The 18,663-nt window shown below is 37.1% G+C and overlaps 1 protein-coding gene across 2 annotated transcripts in view; it reads right to left on the bottom strand.

Moving 5' to 3' along the window:
* The window catches only part of SLIT2 (slit guidance ligand 2), a 406,260-nt gene that overhangs the window by 45,313 nt on the left and 342,284 nt on the right, over positions 1–18,663 (bottom strand). For both annotated transcript variants that reach the window (XM_061419763.1, XM_061419764.1), the window contains 3 exons: positions 15,064–15,188; positions 14,827–14,924; positions 9,869–10,008 (listed from right to left, as the gene is read on the bottom strand). In XM_061419763.1, the coding sequence (XP_061275747.1) occupies positions 9,869–10,008; positions 14,827–14,924; positions 15,064–15,188 (363 nt within the window). The remainder of the gene's footprint in view (positions 1–9,868; positions 10,009–14,826; positions 14,925–15,063; positions 15,189–18,663) is intronic.

Here is an 18,663-nt window from a genome sequence, read left to right as displayed (position 1 = left end):
TGGATAACTGAACCAGAATTCTAGTGTTAAATTTAATCTGTTATGACATTTTCAAATACACTTATAACAAAGGAGGAAGTCTGGTTGAATTCCTGACAGCATCCCCAAGCCACAGAGTTCTGGAGGGTCAAACACGTCATTCTTCAAATACTTGCATTGTGAGCTCTTCCTTCAATCAAGAAAAACCTGGAAAAATGCTACTAATTCTACTCTACATGAACTGGCACAGCAAAGAAAGGTATCAAAAAAAAGCAACCTACTGGAAATAAATTGATATTTCACTTCCTAAAGTTACACTACTTGAGGGTAAGGGATGGATAGCTTTATTTATAGTTTTGTATCTCTTCATTGTCATTATCTGCAAATTATCTGCCACAAATTAGATACTCAATGGCTGTTGAAAAATGTGAAAGACACCACTTATTTGATTGCTTTTCAGAGGAAAATACTTTATACATGTTAAGGAGAAGGAGACCCGGATGGCATAAGGGATAATATAAGAAAGAAGAGAGAGTAAGGAACACTGGTAGCAGATTCGTGTTCTGAGATCCCAGCCTCACGTATGCCCTTGCGGGCTGGACTTGATAGGCTACCCTGTTAACTCAGATATCCTGATAATCTTGTCTGCCAAATGATGACTATCCCAATGGGAAACAGAGAGGATGAACTCTGGAATCAATAGGAAGTATGAGTGTAAGTGGAATGTTTGAGAAAGATTAAGATAAACAGACCTGAATGTTTTTCATTATCCAATTTAAAAAATTCTGTGCAATTCCTTAAAAATTGTACATTTCTCATTTGTACTTATTCATATAAAGAATACAATCCTCTCTCCTCTCACAGATCTTGCAGGGAGATGGATGGAATGTATTAGATGGTGGATACAGCTGATGGGATTATGGGAGCCATTCCAGGACAGGTTAATTGAATTGGACCTGAAAGAAAAGTATTTGTTTCCTCTTCTTTCAGTGAACCAGGCCAGTCCTATTTGTTCCATGGTTTGCTCATTGTTATAATCCCAGGCACCAGAGCACATTAACACGAGCAGATGCCCAGTCCCCAATCTGGATAGTCAGTATCCTTATCAGTAGTGATAATAATAAATGAATTTATTTCCATCAGTAAGTAAACAGAGAGTTATGAACTTATGAACAGAGAGTTTCTTTTTTTTTTATAAAAGAGCTAATTCTTCTTAAAGGTTCCTTTTAACAATAATCTGATGCTTTCTTACTTGTGTTTACTACCCTGAAATTTGTTCTATCAATTAGCAATAGTTAACTGCCCTTCATAATATGATCAATAAACTATCCAGAGCATACCCACGTTTCCAAACTTAAGCAAATCTGTTAGTATAGAAATATAGAGAACTGATCTTGAGGCTGTGAATTTTTGAAGATATATTGCTATTGCTAAGTCGTGTCAGTCGTGTCCAACTCTGTAAGACCCCATAAGCGGCAGCTCACCAGGCTCCCCTGTCCCTGGGATCCTCCAGGCAAGAACACTGGAGTGGGTTGCCGTTTCCTTCTCCAATGCATGAAAGCATTGGAGATATATTAGCCACTGATAAATGTCCTCTTGGTTCAAAGGGTGTGCAAAATGGGACACACGCATAATGAACACTGCCAGAGTGCAATCTCTCATGAGATAAAGTTTATCATAATTCAAAACAGGAAGGCTCAAGGAAATATGTTATAAATGTGGGGAATTAATATATTTCAAAAAAGAAAACCATTTTATATTCTCATTTTTGTTCTTTATGATATGAAATGGGTTGCTCTATAATGCTCATTTGCCAGAAAGTTTGATTACACTTTGTATTCAAAAACTATTCTCTTTATTTAAAAACTAGTCAAGTAGCTATATTTTGCCATTCACTTTCTTGGAATGAGAAATGATTGCTTCATACTGGTGAAACAACTGACCTAATCTGAACTTGCAATGAAGAATCAAAGCCAACGAGCTTGACAAGGGCTAATGTTTTATGTATTCTCATATCACTTTCAATTCTGAGCACAGTATCCTGAATAATGTATTTTCTCAATAAATATCTTTTGAATTTTTTTAAATGGAAAAATTTACCTCTTCAAATCAATAAATAAAAAGGAGGTGTTTTTCAGTACTTCCTCACTGGAACATTATGTCTAAATAATGCAGCCAATTCCAACAACCACAAAAACTGCAGAAATATTTAATTTTGTTTTCAGAATAAATCAGTCCAAATTATATTGACTAAGGCTTGGTTAAGCTAAACTGTTGTTCTGGGCGTTGTCTATTAACTACAGAGCAAATAGGATCCTTAAAATCTTTTCTAAGATTCAAATGCATTTAAGAAGGCTTTGAAAGGTTGGAAGATGAATGCAAACCAAACAGTATAATTAGGCTGCCAAAGTACTCTCTCTAGTTAAAACAGACTGCAAGTACAACTGCACCTATATTGACACTGATAAACAGACCCTACACATCTTGAGGCATAATTAATGAGAGAAGGAGCCACTGTCAATAGAGATCATGAAAATCCAAAAATATACAAAAAACCCTAAAAAAAGGCAGCCAAATTGAAGAGTTCTTCAGTATTCAATATTTCCTTATACTTCAAAGTATAATAAGAGGGCAAAGAAAACCAAAGACTTATTCATAAACAAATCTTTTCCTTTGGATGTAAGTATGGTAAATAAAATGAAAAATAATAATTTTTTAAAAAGACAGTACTGAAAACCATTGGGGGAGAAATTTCCTTCATGAATATAACTTATTTTAGGTAGAATTTTCTCTATCAAAAGTTTGTTAGAATTCCTCCATCATTGGGAATGACATCAATCATCTAAACCATGTCACTATAGCAATGACAGTTGAAATTAAATGATGGAAAACTTGAACTTGTCCTCTATGACAGCCCATGATATTTCTGGAGTATAGACATCTAACATTTTCAAGTGTTTTCTTATACATTCTTCCATTCTTCCACACTATTCTCAAACATCAAAATGAAGTGGGTCAGATGTCATTAAAGATTGTGAGAGGCCCCAGAGTTGATACATTTTAGTGCCTGGATGAGAAATGTGAGCTTTTCCTGTTAGCTTCATAAATTCATCAGTATCCCACCTGCCCTATGTAATGGAAGGTAGCCTGGTCATCAGGATAATTATACAGGCACCAATTAGACACTTTCTTGTTTTCATGTGTAGATTAAGTAGATTGCTTGTCTGCATCTGAATTTTGTGACTATGGATTTACCCTTTTCAAATGTGCATGATGGTCAATTATTTATAGCCAGCTGAGGAGACAGCAGAAGGAAAGCTTGTTTGGCACTAAGGATGAGTCAGAACCACTATGGGATGTGAAAAATGCCAAATCTGGAATATGGCAGTAAATAAGAAGGGACTAATTCCAGGGGAAGGTCCCGAAGTTAGAATGCAGGCCATGGGTTCAGTTAGACACTTGTTTGCATCTGGACCCCTAATCCCAGGTGGCGCTAGTGGTAAAGAACCTGCCTGCCAATGCAGGAGACATAAGAGACGCAGGTCCAATCCCTGGGTCAGGAAGATCCCCTGGAGGAGGGCACAGCAACCTACCCCAGTATTCTTGTCTGGAGAATCCCCATGGACAGAGGAGCCTGGTTAGCTACAGTCCACGGGATCACCAAGAGTCAGACACAACTGAAGTGACTGAGAACACACACATCTTCAGGTAAGTGCTTTGTTGCTGTTTTATACAAAGCAAGTGAACAAATGAAAGTCGGTCAGTCAAGTCTGACTCTTTGTGACCCACGGACTGTACTCTACCAGGCTTCTCTGTCCCTGGGATTCTCCAGGCAAGAATACCAGAGTGGGTTGCCATTTCCTGCTCTACAGGATCTTCCCAACCCACGGACTGAACCCAGGTATCCTGTTCTGGCAGGTGGAGTCTTTACTGTCTGAGCCACCAGGGAAGTCCTGTTTTATAGAAGTTATTGCTCAAATATTTATTGCTCATATTTACAGAGTTCTTTGGGGCTTCCCAGGTAGCTCAGTGGTGAAGAATCCCCCTGCCAAGCAGGATACATGGGTTTGGTCTCTGGGTTGGGAAGATCCCTGGACAGAGTAGCCTGGTGGTCTACAGTCGATGAGGTTGCAAAGAATCGGACACGACTTAGCAACTGAATAACAACAGAGTTCAACTTAAGGATACGTCAGCTAATTACAGAGTTTCTTTTTACTTACGGAAATCACTCTGAGTGCTATAAAGACTTTGAAACTTCATTTCTACTTATGTTTGGGATTCAAATAATAGAAAATGATTTGACTGCTTTTAAAAGCAAATTTAGTCAGCAGCAGGTTCTTGGAAATAAGAGACATCTTTTGTAAACACAAGCGTGAAATTTAGTCAATACATGAAACCACATAATGATTTAAAACACTATCATACTGTCAAGCTTGCTCCTGAGAGTATGTATATATATAACTATTTCAGGACATATTCTTGTGACAGAATAATGGCCATTGTGTTTCCTGAGATAGAATCAGGCCTTAGAAGTCTCTGTCCCAAACCACCAATTGTTTTAGTACTTGTAAAAAAGACAATATTTGACCAAGGATGGTACTGGATGCATTAATCCACAGAGAATGCATAGACTATATTTTATACATTCTCAAATAAGACAAAACTTTTTTTTCATGCTTTTTAACTTAACTCTGCACATAGTAAGAGTAAGTGAACAACCAATAAATCCTCTGAACAATGTAGCAGAAAAAAATGAAGAGGAGACAGAGCTACTATATAATATAGTCCATGTTAGTCTTTGAATCATACTGCTAATGCCATATATACAACTGGAACTGTCAAGGCAAGCACACCCTTTTAGGATAATGTGCCTAAACTTGGCACTTGAAAGTGTGGTAAGCTGAATGAGTAAAAAAACAATATTATTAGATATAATTCTGAATTTTTAAGATAAAAATTCAACAAAGATTCCATGATGACTCCCAGGACATGCTGATCGCCCTTGTCACTCCAGGACTTCCCTTCCCAGACCCTGATATATTTGGGAAATCATGCAGACCATAAAGGCCAAGGATGTAATATGATCTTTTTATGCTTTAAAAATACTGCCTAGTACACGTGACATTCTATGAGTTTGACGTCATTTAAAAAAAAAAAACAACTTCTTGGGCTTCGTAATTTTTATCTCATAAAATGTTTTAACCAATGTATACACCTCAGTATTTTTCATGTTTCAAATTACTGAAGATATTAATTTAAAATTATGGGAAAATTCTCACTATTTAACATTTTTTCTACCTACAGTCTACCTATTGCACTAACTGACTTACATTTTTCATGATAAAAACAATACATTTGGAAGGTCTTTAAAAAAGGAAAAGCATATAGACAAGAAGAAACTAGAAAGCATTAGTCTTTCTTTTTTGCCACTTCTTCTGCCCACTCAGAAAGCTTCTTTTGCAGCCTTCTGGAAATTGGTAAAGTGCATTTCAGACACCCTTTTGTAAGTGTTTGGTATAGCTATCCACATATCAAGGATATGAATGACTGATTTGACATATTCATATCAGATTTCATTTTAGTCAACATTCCTTTTACCACATACACACCATGAAATCTATATAGCTTTAAAAGAAAAAGGGAAACTGAAATAAAATCATAATAGACTTAAAAGGCAACTAACCTTTTTCCACCTCATTCAGATTAGCAGCTGGCAGCAACAAAGACAGAAGAGACAAAAGACGTTTTACATCGCAGTACACAGCAGAGCACAGGAAGCCAAAGCACAGCATTAACAACAGAGAAGCCCAGGGTGAGAGAGCAAACTGAAGCAAGGCTCACATTTCTTACCTACAGCCGGGCCAAACGCACAAACAAGGAGCAAATGAGGCAAAAGGCAGACGCCATCACAGGCAGCGAGAGATCTCAGCTAAACCAGGCGACTTAACAACAGGCAGCTTTACTTGTAAGATGTGCACATAATGGTTTGTGTGTGGGCATAGGAGATTTGGAAAACAAAGAGATAATGGAAAAATTAAAATGTTCTGAATTTTTTCTGCAAAATACATTCTAAGTTTTTACATGCCCAACTTGTATGGAAACTTTCACTTACTGAACGTATGCCATTCCCATCAAGCAATATCCATGGTTAAAAAGTGATCAATTTTGTTTCAACTTTGTATATGGTCTTATGAGAAGAAGGTTAATTAAAAACAGTCTCAAAGCAGATACAGGGTTCTGCCTCCTAGGAAACATGCAAAACCACATTTTTCAGTGCAACATCTGAATTCATAGAGCTTATTTAGGAAAAGGTGTCAAGTTTTTCAACATCTCAAGGGTGCCATGTTTCCAATGTTCATTTTTATAACTTTTGAGCTAGTTTAATTTGAGGAATTCTTTGACAATTCACTTTCAAGAAATGCCTTGTTTTTAGAAAGGATATAATAACAGCTTTTAAAAAATGATAAACCGTAAGAAGAAACACAACTCTCAAGCTAATACTGAAATCCTGGAATGGATTTTTAATTATTGTTTAGCCACTTCAGAGTCTTACTTAATCCTTAACAGTCATTTTAATTTAGAGTCACGGTGAGTTAAAGCTTTCCAAAGATTAATCTTGTCTAAAGAATCCTAGCAATCAACAGTCATATGCTCTACATTGGACAGATGATGGATCAAATTAGGTAGAAAAGAATGGTTTGGAGGACTTGGGTGGGGAAGGGAGAGTAAGGGTTACATAACAGACAATACTGACTCTTAAAATTTATCCTGTCAATCTCTGAAGTAGGAAAGGACAGAGTTTTGTCCTCTAATAAATCAATAACTATGTACTGTGGTATTTTGGTTACACGGGCTTAAATATATTTAATAAATTTCCCAATGGTGGTTCATTTAATTTGAAAATGGGTAGCCGTGTTTTATAGCCTGCTCATCACATCATGACCTCATTCTGAAACTGCTTTCAGATCTCTGAATTTTCTCTGTTAACAAATCATATCCATTTTGATTCTTGACATGTGTGCTAAATGTAAAAATTTTCACCATAGTAATTTATGAGCTTTCCCTATGAAGTCTTATTTGCTCCTAGTAAAGAGTTCATTTTCTCAGTGAATGCCTCAGAGAGATAGAGTAAAAAAGTCTCCAAGCAGTAAAGCAACTTGCAACTTGAATGATTTTTAAACAATGACAACATTATTATATTCCCTGAGCACAGTAGGGTTTCTGTTCCAAGATCTCAGGCTCATTAATCAGATTCCAAACTTAAATCTCAAACAGTGCAGCCACAATATAAGGAAATGCCTCCTTAACTGCAGACTTGGATGAAGCAGACTTGGATAAAGCTCTGGAGTCCAATTTATACCTTCCTATAATTAAAGGCCACTTATGTGCCACTGATTTCAAAATCTGCAGATGGTTGGTTGATATTTTGTAAATGAGCTCATTTCACATACAGACAAAAATGCTACAGCTAGTAGATGAGATACAAACATTGCCTGGTTTAGGTATCTGCTCCAATGCCAATTCGCAAAACTCTTCACTTCCCACAAAATCCAACCCACAGTTACAGTGATCATAGCTTCATGTTTTGTATGCTATGAACTTTCTATTGAATGCAATATTTTTATTTATTCCTAGCCTGGATTAAGGTAAATTGATATTAGCAATAGATAAGACCAGGAAAAAAAAAAAAAAAAACAGAAGAGTCTCAATTCTTATTAAGCACCAAATAGCTCTTGACTATTTGGCAGGTTCCCACATCATAGCTTTTTGAGATGTCACATTTTGGTTCAAAAGTGTTTGTGCTAAGCTTTGGAGTTGTTTTTTTTTTTTTTGCATATGTTTCAAAGAAAGAGATCTGACAGCAGAGAAATGAAGCTTTGTAATAACTTCTCAGAGGAAGTTGCACTGAACTGAATCACTTTAAGGTGGAGAAAACATTCAAGAGGATCAGGTGTAGGAAGGGAGCCTGGGAAAAGGAAGGAAGAGAAGGTAAAAACAAAGACTCAAAGAAATGGATACAGAATAACATAGCAAACCTAAAGCCAAAGATGGACCCATGGAAACCAGTTCAGAAGAAACTGCTACTTTACGTAAAGCATCATGAAAAAGGCATGTAGGAACCTGAATGCAGTAGTCTTGTCAGGTCCAGATTTTCATTGGGAAGAAAATATAGAAAAATTCCTGGCGTCTGTGCTCAGGAACACATTGGCTAACCAAACCGTGCTTGAAATTCTCAGGTCCAATTTGTCCCCATCAGAGTAGGATAGTTTAAAGAGGCCTCTGACATTAAGGGAATTAAGTTATTTCTATAATGATCAGAACAATGATGGGATAAAATAACTATTCTAAGAAGGTACTAGCTCCAGATTTTAGTGCAAGCACTGGGCTGGCTGTACAAGGCTGGACTCCCCAATCCAATAAAACTCTGAATCTCAGAGTAACTCCAAGGGCTTCAGAATTTGTGCACTCATATGAATGGTAAGTACCTGAGGTGTGACACAAGTAATACTGATACGAATGTCAAAGCTATGTAACACCTAAACTCTCCGGCCACATTAGAATGGGTGCATGTTAGACCGACTCTATCTTTAATTAATATAACACAACAAAGAATTCAAATTCTGGCCACTAAGGAGTCCACGGACTGCTTATATGTAATAGAGCAATTGGTGATACAACATGTTCAAATTTCTACTGGAAACAGTATTATTACATCATATGGCATCAGGTACTTCACTGTTGTGAAAAATAAATCATACCATGGAACAGGCAGCTGCAGAATTTCTCAGACAGGCCCAGGATGTCAGAACAAAAACTCATTATTCTATTTAGCATTTTCCCACCAAGAAAAGTACCTCTTAAATTGCAAAGCTTGAGTATGCCATAAAAGCTTAAATTTCAATGCTTTTCTAACGAATCCCTGGGAAAATTAATCATACAGCTGTGCTTCCATTTTTCATGTTTGTAGATGTTAACACCTCAGTCATCCAAGGAACTATTTTACCCTCTGATATTCTTAACTATATATATGGAAATAAATATAATTAATGAAAAATACCCAGCCAAATGAAAATGGTAATTCTGAATAGAGTGACAGAATCTACTACTCCATTTATTTCTCACAAATAAAACATATAACAGTCTCCTTTTCTCTATCAACTTTAAAACTAAATAAAACAAGATTGAAACTATGAAGTTTCTTACCCAGAGCCACAAAAATCAATCAAAACAGATATTCTGACAGAATAAGTAAGTCATAAACTTTATGTTGACTTTACAGCAAATTGGTTTATCCAGGGCAGAAGTTTATCAGCTTGGATAGTCTTATGAGATTTATCACCCTTATTCCTGACATTTTGTATCAAGATAGAAAAAAAAGGGGAAAGGGGGATAATGGTCTGATAAGATTATCCAAAGTGATCAATATATATATTCTTGACTGTGACTTAGTTTGAAGGATGAGAGTGCTAAAGGCAAACACTCTCTAATGAAGAAACAAATATAGACATGAAGAATTTCAAATGCTTAATTCTGTTTTGCCCATGTAAAGAAATGCTCCCTTTTCAAATACATATTGGTGGGTTGGTCTGCACAGGAAAAGTGCTTTGCATGAAAATGTCACTCAGTTGTGGGACTGAAAGCTTCAGTATAATAATTTTCTTTGTGCCAGAAAGCGTTACTTTATGAAGATGCCTGTGTTATAACTGAGCTTGCCAGGACTTTTATTTGGTTGGCTGAAACCATCTTTAACTCTGTTATTACATTACATCTAATTTCCAAAACACGAATCAGTTACTGAATAATACAATGGTTTACTACACACATGCAGCATAGCTCCAGCGGCGCTTTCAAATGCAGATTGATGGCATAGCAATTTCCCTTTTCCTACCTGTGTACTCAGGTGGGCAAAGGCATGTGTAGTTATTAATTCCATCGACACATGTAGAGTTATTTTCACAGTCATTATCTTCACAGTCATCAACATTGATTTCACAATTTTCTCCTTCAAATCCATCAGCACAAATACACCTGAACACCAGGGGAAGAAAACATAAAAGACATCTTCCTGCATTTCAAACCATATGGTCTAAATATTGAAAAAACTAAATATACTCATCAGTTACAGAGCTTTTAACAACAGGTAATTGATTTTTAAAATGTTTTTAAATGACATGGTACAAGCATCAATTTAAATGACATGGTACAAGCATCAATTTAAGGGACTATCCCCCAAATCAGAAACAATTTGAGAAAGAAAATTTATGCTGGCTACAAGAACTTGCTATGGCAAATAGCCCCCTGGTCCTATAAGTCAGTAAATCCAATACATTCGCAGGTCTAAAACATGAGCAAAGTTTACAGCCTTAGATATCTTAATCTTAAATTGTACTCTAATAAAATAACTCATACTTCTTTGCTCATAAATAAGGAGGAATGATTATGACTTTTTAAAAATTACAACTTTCTACCCTACCTGTAATGTTCTTGATGTCTCAAAGCGAAAAAGAAACCTGTCTCAAAGCAAAGACTAAAACTTTGTCTTTTTTGTTATTGTCAAATGTGAATATTCTCTTTAAACCTTGACAAATACAATTTTTCCCCCACTGGCATAAAACACTGTACCTTTAATCTTGCTAGGTATCAGAATAATCTATGGGTAAAGTTTTGATGAAAAAGAGACAACTTCATAACAGAATGTAGAAATGAAGCATATGTATTATTAAGTGAAAGTCAGTCGTATACGACTCTTTGCGACCCCGTGGACTATAGAGTCCATGGAATTCTCCAAGCCAGAATGCTGGAGTGGGTAGTCGTTCCCTTCTCCAGGGGATCTTCCCAACCCAGGGATCGAACTCAGGTCTCCCGCATTGCAGGCAGATTCTTTACCAGCTGAGCAACCAGGGAAGCCAACATTGTATTATAAAAAGTGATATTTCTAACAAGCTTTAGTAGTAGATTAGCATTCTTATGTGAAATCATTAGTGTCATTATAAGAACTCTGTTTCATGATTCATGAAGTGGATCTGAAGTAACTGTACTATAAGATTAAACAACTCCAGATTAAAAATGTTCACAGCATGTCTGTCTACTCATATTGCGACTTGGAAATGAATCATTAATTTCCTGTTTCAGTGGGATCTACATCTTATCATTACACATTGTCTGTTTTAAAGGAACACACAATATGCAACAGATGAATATATGCCTTGCAGTAGGGCACTACATGGCTATTAATTAGCACAATAGAGCTACTACTTTGTCTTGACCTAATTTGACTTGATTAATATAACGTACACACGTGTTTTTAAATTGCTTGGTTTTGTAGCATCCTAATCTGAGAACGGGACTTCCCAGGTGGCTCTAGTGGTGAAGAACCCACATGTCAATGCAAGATGCGGCTTTGATCCCTATGTAGGGAAGATCCTCTGGAGAAGGGAATGGCTACACACTCTAGTATTTTGCCCTGGAGAATTTCATCAAGAGAGGCCTGTCAGGCTACTATCCATAGGGTTGCAGAGTCGGACATGACTGAAGTGACTTAGTACACATGATCTGAGAATACTTCAATGACTATTTTTCAGTTCAGTTCAGTCACTCAGTCGTGTCCGGCTGTTTCCAACCCCATGGACTGCAGCATGTCAGGCTTCCCTGTCCATCACCAACTCCCGGAGTTTTCTCAAACTCATGTCCACCGAGTCAGTGATACCATCCAAACATCTCATCCTCTGTCGTCCCCTTCTCCTCCTCCCTTTAATCTTGCCCAGCATCAGGGTCTTTTCAAATGAGTCCATTCTTTGCATCAGGTGGTCAAAGTACTGGGGTTTCAACTTTAGCATCAGTCCTTCCAATGAATATTCAGGACTGATATCCTGTAGGATGGACTGGTTGGATGTTCTTGCAGTCCAAGGGACTCTCAAGAGTCTTCTCCAATACTACAGTTCAAAATAAACAATTCCTTGAAGCTCAGCTTTCTTTATAGTCCAACTCTCACATCCATACATGACTACTGGAAAAACCATAAGCTTTGACTAGACAGATCTTTGTTGGCAAAGTAATGTCTCTGCTTTTTAACATGCTGTCTAGGTTGCTCATAGCTTTTCTTCCAAGGAGTAAGCGTCCTTTAATTTCATGGCTGGAGTCATCATCTGCAGTGATTTTGGAGCCCGAAAATATAAAGTCTCTCACTGTTTCCATCATTTCCCCATCTATTTGCCATGCAGTGATGGGACTGGATGCCATGATCTTAGTTTTCTGAATGTTGAGTTTTAAGCCAACTTTTTCACTCACCTCTTTCACTTTCATCAAGAGGCTCTTTAGTTCTTCTTCACTTTCTGTCATTTGTGTGTCTGAAGTTATTGATATTTCTACTGGCAATTTTGATTCCAACTTGTGCTGAATCCAGCCTGGCACTTTGCATGATGTACTTTGCATACAGTTAAATAAGCAGGGTGACAATATACAGCCTTGATGTACTCCTTTCCTGATTTGGAACCAGTCTGTTGTTCTATGCTCAGTTCTAACTGTTGCTTCTTGACCTGAATACAGATTTCTCAGGAGGCAGGTAAGGAAGTCTGGTATTCCCATCTCTTGAAGACTTTTCCACAGAATGTTGTAATCCACACAGTCAAAAGGTTTGGCATAGTCAATAAAGCAGAAATAGAGGTTTTTCTGGAACTCTCTTGATTTTTCGATGATCCAACGGATGTTGGCAATTTGATCTCTGGTTCGTCTGCCTTTTCTAAATCCAGCTTGAACATCTGGGAGCTCACAGTTCATGTACTGTTGAAGACTGGCTTGGAGAATTTTGAACATTACTTTGCTAGCGTGTGAGATGAATGCAACTGTGTGGTAGTTTGAACATTCTTTGACATTGCTTCTTTGGGACTGGAATGAAAACTGGCCTTTTCCAGTTCTGTGGCCACTGCTGAATTTTCCAAATTTGCTGGCATATTGAGTGTAAAACTTTCACAGCATCATCTTTTAGGATTTGAAATTGCTCAACTGGAATTCCATCATCTCCACTAGCTTTGTTCGTCGTGATGCTTCCTAAGGCCCACTTAACTTCACATTCCAGGATGTCTGGCTCTAGGTGTATGATCACACCATCATGGTTATCTGGGTCAATAAGATCTTTTTTGTACAGTTCTTCTGTGTATTCGTGCCACCTCTTCTTAATATCTTCGGCTTCTTTTAGGTCCATACCATTTCTGTCCTCTATTGTGCCCATCTTTGCATGAAATATTCCCTTGGTATCTCTACTCTTCTTGAAGAGATCTCTAGTCTTTCCCATTCTATTGTTTTCCTCTATTTCTTTGCATTGATCACTGAGGAAGGCTTTCTTATCTTTCCTTGCTATTCTTTGGAACTCTGCACTGCAATGGGTATATCTTTCCTTTTCTCCTTTGTCTTTCACTTCTCTTCTTTTCTCAGCTATTTGTAAAGCTTCCTCAGACAACCATTTCGTCTTTTTGCATTTCTTTTTCTTGGGGATGATCTTGATCACTGCCTCCTATACAATGCCACAAACTTCCATCCATAGTTTTTCACGCACTCTGTCTATCCGATATAATCCCTTGAATCTATTTGTCACTTCCACTGTATAGTCATAAGGGATATGATTTAGGTCATACCTGAAATGTCCAGTGGTTTCCCCTACTTTCTTTAAGTCTGAATTTGGCAATAAGGAGTTCATGATCTGAGCCACAGTCAGCTCCCGGTCTTGTTTTTGCTGCCTGTATAGAGCCTCTCTATCTTTGGCTGCAAAGAATATAATCAATCTGATCTGAGTTGACCATCTGGTGATGTCCATGTGTAGAGTCTTCTCTTGCATTGTTGGAAGAGGGTGTTTGCTATGACCAGTGCATTCTCTTGGCAAAATCTGTTAGCTGTTGCCCTGCTTCATTTTGTACTCCAAGGCCAAATTTGCCTGTTACTCCAGGTATCTCTTTACTTCCTACTTTTGCATTCCAGTCCCCTATAATGAACATAACATCTTTTTTTGGGTGTTTGTTCAAGAAGGTCTTGTAGGTCTTCATACAACCATTCAACTTCAGCTTCTTCAGCATTACTGGTTGGGGCACAGACTTGGATTACTGTGATATTGAATGGTTTGCCTTGGAAACGAACAGAGATCATTCTGATGTTTTTGAGATTACATCCAGGAACTGCATTTTGGGCTCTTTTGCTGACTATGAGGGCTACTCCATTTCTTCTAAGGGATTCTTGCCCACAGTAGTAGATATAATTGTCATCTGAGTTAAATTCACCCATTCCAGTCATTTTATTTCACTGATTCCTAAAATGTCAATGTTCACTCTTGCCATCTCCTGTTTGACCACTTCCAATTTACTTTGATTCATGGACCTAACATTCCAGGTTCCTATGCAATATTACTCTTTCCAGCATCAGACTTTACTTCCATCACCAGTCACATCCACCACTGGGCATTGTTTTTGCTTTGCCTGTGTCTCTTCATTCTTTCTGGAGTTATTTCTCCACACTTCTCCAGTAGCATATTGAGCACCTACTGACCTGGGGAGTTCACCTTTCAGCGTCCTATCTTTTTGCATTTTCACACTGTTCCTGGTTTCTCAAGGCAAGAATATTGAATTGGTTTGCCATTCCCTTCTCCAGTGAACCACGTTTTGTCAGAACTCTCCACCATGACCCTGTTTTTAATACTGAAATATCTCGAATATCTATGAGAGGGACTAATATATATCTTCCTTGTGAATTGAATTTCTAGTATTCTTTTTAAAATAAAGCTCTTGGATTTAAAAAAAAAAAATCATGTTTTCTTATTCTTGTTTCGATCCTTCAGACACAGATCATAGACTAATGGCCTACCAGAATCCATCTTTTTCTCCTTCTTTTAAGTGGCAAGTTCCTCCATGTTTACATGGGTTGCTGATGCACGCATGAATTGGAACATCACAATCCTGCCCCTGGAGAAGAAATGGTCAAGTTAAGTTGCGTGCAAATAAAATAGTTCTCAGCACATAAAGAAATCACAACTGAATAATAAATACCCATCAGGGGGAACTACTTTTTCAGATCTTGGTTCCCACAACAGCTTCTACTTACCTTGAAACCATATGGACAGGTGCAGCGATAAAAGTCAACTGGGTCATTGTTACAGGTGCCATCATTTTTACATGGATTTGATAAGCAGGGATTACATTTAGCTAGAATATTGACATCCACAGGACCTAAAAAGTGATTGAAAAATATGAGAAGAGGATGCTTTCAGTTTCCAGTTCACTGAAAACTATTTCAGTGCCTTAATGTACCAGTAAATTTTGTATAAGATTATACAATAATAATTTTATACAAAATTATTATAAAGTAATAATTTATCTTCCATGATAAAAATTATGGAAGTCAGCACCATCATATCATCTTTAAGAACAAAACAGGAAGCCGCCTCATTGAGAGACAATGGTAAGAATCTCAGATGTTGAGGGGGACTCTAGGTTGTGCACTTAGGTGGTTAGGATCTGACATTTGCAATACCAATGTCAAAGGGTCAATCTCCTCATTAGCTGAACAGCTTATGTGGATGCTTTCATGGCCAGTGCTTGCAACTCCGCTACTCATCAGCTGCACGGAAAGGTACACCATGGATCCCAAAGCAGCATGCATGTGTGCCCATGTGTGTGCTGGGGGATGGGGGCAAGTTTAATGAATAAGTAGAAATTCACTAGTGTAATTAAAAATGCAACAGTATGTACCTGTCCTGCTAATAGTAGTTCAGGACTGTTATTTTCCTGCAGGAGATATAAAACAGTGCCACTTTTAAAATAAACCAAAAATGAAACCTCCATTATATTCTTGCTCATGTCCCTTTAGTTTTGTTAGCATATTGGCACGTGACAGTTAAGATTTCTGTATCTTTCTTCACTGCGAAGAAAAAACCACTGAAGAGGTCACTACTTGCAATCTCTCCTCTTGGGGTACAAATTAAAAAGCTCATAATCTATGAAAGTTCTAGATTAAATGGAGGTTGAATTGAAGTTACTTTCCGTTGGTTGCACATATTTGTTCTGTAAGTGGCTAACAATGTAGATAGCGTACTGCCCTCAATAAAATTGCATTCTGTTGATGATCATTTTCACACCATTTGTGAAAGCTCACTAGACTGCCTTTTGGAAACTGTCTGATGAGGACACTCTGGTGGAGTGCCATTTTTATATTTAAAATACAAATATTGTGTAACATAAACTATACTTTTGCTTTTACCATCAATCTCTGTAGTTCTTTATCCTCATTGGAACAAACAGTCATAATTCTAAGTGATGTTTCAGCACATAATTTCTAGCCAAGTTATCTGAGCCCTCTCCACTCCCTTCCTATCACTGCTGTAACCTTCCAAGGTACCTCCCCCCAAAAAGCCGTATGACTTCTGCTGGTATAAACTTTCTTTAGTCACATTTTTCTACAGAGGTTTTATACTGGTAAGCTGTTGGTCTCCTTACAGAAACTCATATGAAAGAAAATGTGAATTAACACCATGGCCATTAAAACTATTCATATCTAAACCTTAACCTAAAAAATACACATTCATATTGTGGTTTTGGAGTACAATTCCAAAAGGTAGTGTTCTATATTCTTCAGGTTTTCTATTAACAAACACCTGAAATTTATTTAGACACAATTTCCTGTTTTTGTTTTTTTTTTAACCTGTTTGGGAATAAATGACAGTCCTGGGAGGACTGTGCTAATGGAACGGGGTGGTGTTTGAGCCGGGTGATACCGGTCATTAGGGGAGGCCTTGCCAGTGTCCCCTCTTCTTTTTCTTGGTACCAGAATAACTAACATAGTTTTTGTATCAAATTACAGTCATACTGAGTGAAGTTAAGTCAGATAAAGACAAATACATGATATCACTAATATGTTGGGATCTAAAAAAATGGTACAAATAAACTTATTCACAAAACAGAAATAGTCACAGATGTATTAAACAATCCTATGGTTACCAGAGGGAATGGAGGGAGAGGGATAAATTGGGAGATTGGGATAGACACACACAGTATTAGAAATAAAACAGATGACTATTAAGGACCTAGTGTATAGCACAGGGAACTATACTCAATACTCTACATGATCTCTATGTGGAAAGAATATAAAAAGAGTGTGTATATGTATATGTGTACCTGATTCACTTTGCTGCACACCTGAGACTAACACAACATTGTAAATCAACTATATTCCAATAGACATTATTTTAAAATTACAGTTGAGAAATTCCTGGAATTAATACCAAACTGAGCATCACAGAAACTTAATTTCTCACACTCCAAATGTATTTATCAAATGAATTTAGCTACTCAGCACATTGAAGAAGTAAACAGTGGAAGTTAGAGCAGTAAGTTAATGTCACACACCACAGTAAATGACTGTGTGTTTGCTAAAATGATCACACTTAGAATCATCACTAGGAAAGGAAATATATAAATGGTAATGGATCCCTGAGCTGAGCTAGAAGAAAGAAGAATCTTGGAACAAAGGCGTAGGATGAAGCAGCTAAGAATATACATCAGCAAAACCTCAAGTCAGCAAATGCAAGGACTGTAAACATTCATCTGGCCTCTTCCCAAGACCTTAAGGAAAACTGTCTTTAGTCTATGTCTGTGCTTTCAACCTTGAAAGGCTGTGGTCTGAATGGAGGGATTCGGGGTTGGCAGCTTCTAAGTTTATTCTGTGGAATGTGACATTTTTCAAAAATTAGATGAGAAGCCAGAGATTGTTTAAGGAAAAAAAAAACTGGGTATGTTTTTAAGAAGTATTTTAGTAGAGTATGCAGATGATAAAACTGCCAGGCTGAAGGAAAAAAAAAAAAGATCCTGCATGCTGCAACTAAGATCTGGCATGGTCAAACATTTAAAAAATAAAAGAGAAAAAAAATTCCAGGCTGAAGTAGTCTCTGCCCTGATTTTAGCACAGTCAAGATTTATTTAATAAATATCTACAGGGCGATATCAGATTAATCAGCACTATCTAATTTCTCCACTTTTTTCCAGGACCAGGTTTGGCTTTTAATATAGCAAATCTGCTCAACTATTTTCAGTATCTGCAATTTCTTGTGGGTGTGGGAAAGGAGATGTGTTGCTTTCTGACAAATTCGGCCTAGCTACAAGAATCAGCACAGCAAGCTTCCCCATGTGCACAGGCTTTCCTTGATGATTTCCTTAACCACAAACGGTTTTCGTTTTGGTGGCATCAGAATTAGGAACATATTCTTCAGCTTGGTAAAGTTGATTACTATGGCAACCATTCTATTTGCTTCTTTTTTCAAATCTCTCTTTTAAAATCAACTCTTCAAAGATAATTTCTTATTTACAGCACTTGAGTTGGAGAGAAAGCTAATTAAAAAGATGTTTGTGAATTATAGCATTTCCAAATAGCAGCATCCTCTTATATGTTCAAATGTCTTAAAACGATATGATTTCTCTTCCTATTTTATTTAAATTACAATTCCACCTAACTAAATGTTCTTCTTATAATGTGATTTTTACATCCACCTAGTTTATCTAAGTCCACTTATTTTTATATTCTAACCTCTTGGAACTATATCCCTTGGACATACAAGTCAAACAGTGGAAGTATTGCCTCGTATGTAAAGTCAGATGCATTTCAAAGAGAACTCAAGAAAAAAGTAGAGGATACTTAACACCGGGAATACCT

This window comes from Bos javanicus, chromosome 6 (assembly GCF_032452875.1).
Source record: "Bos javanicus breed banteng chromosome 6, ARS-OSU_banteng_1.0, whole genome shotgun sequence".
NCBI classification, from domain to species: domain Eukaryota; kingdom Metazoa; phylum Chordata; class Mammalia; order Artiodactyla; family Bovidae; genus Bos; species Bos javanicus.
This window is presented reverse-complemented; position numbering and strand designations above follow the sequence as displayed.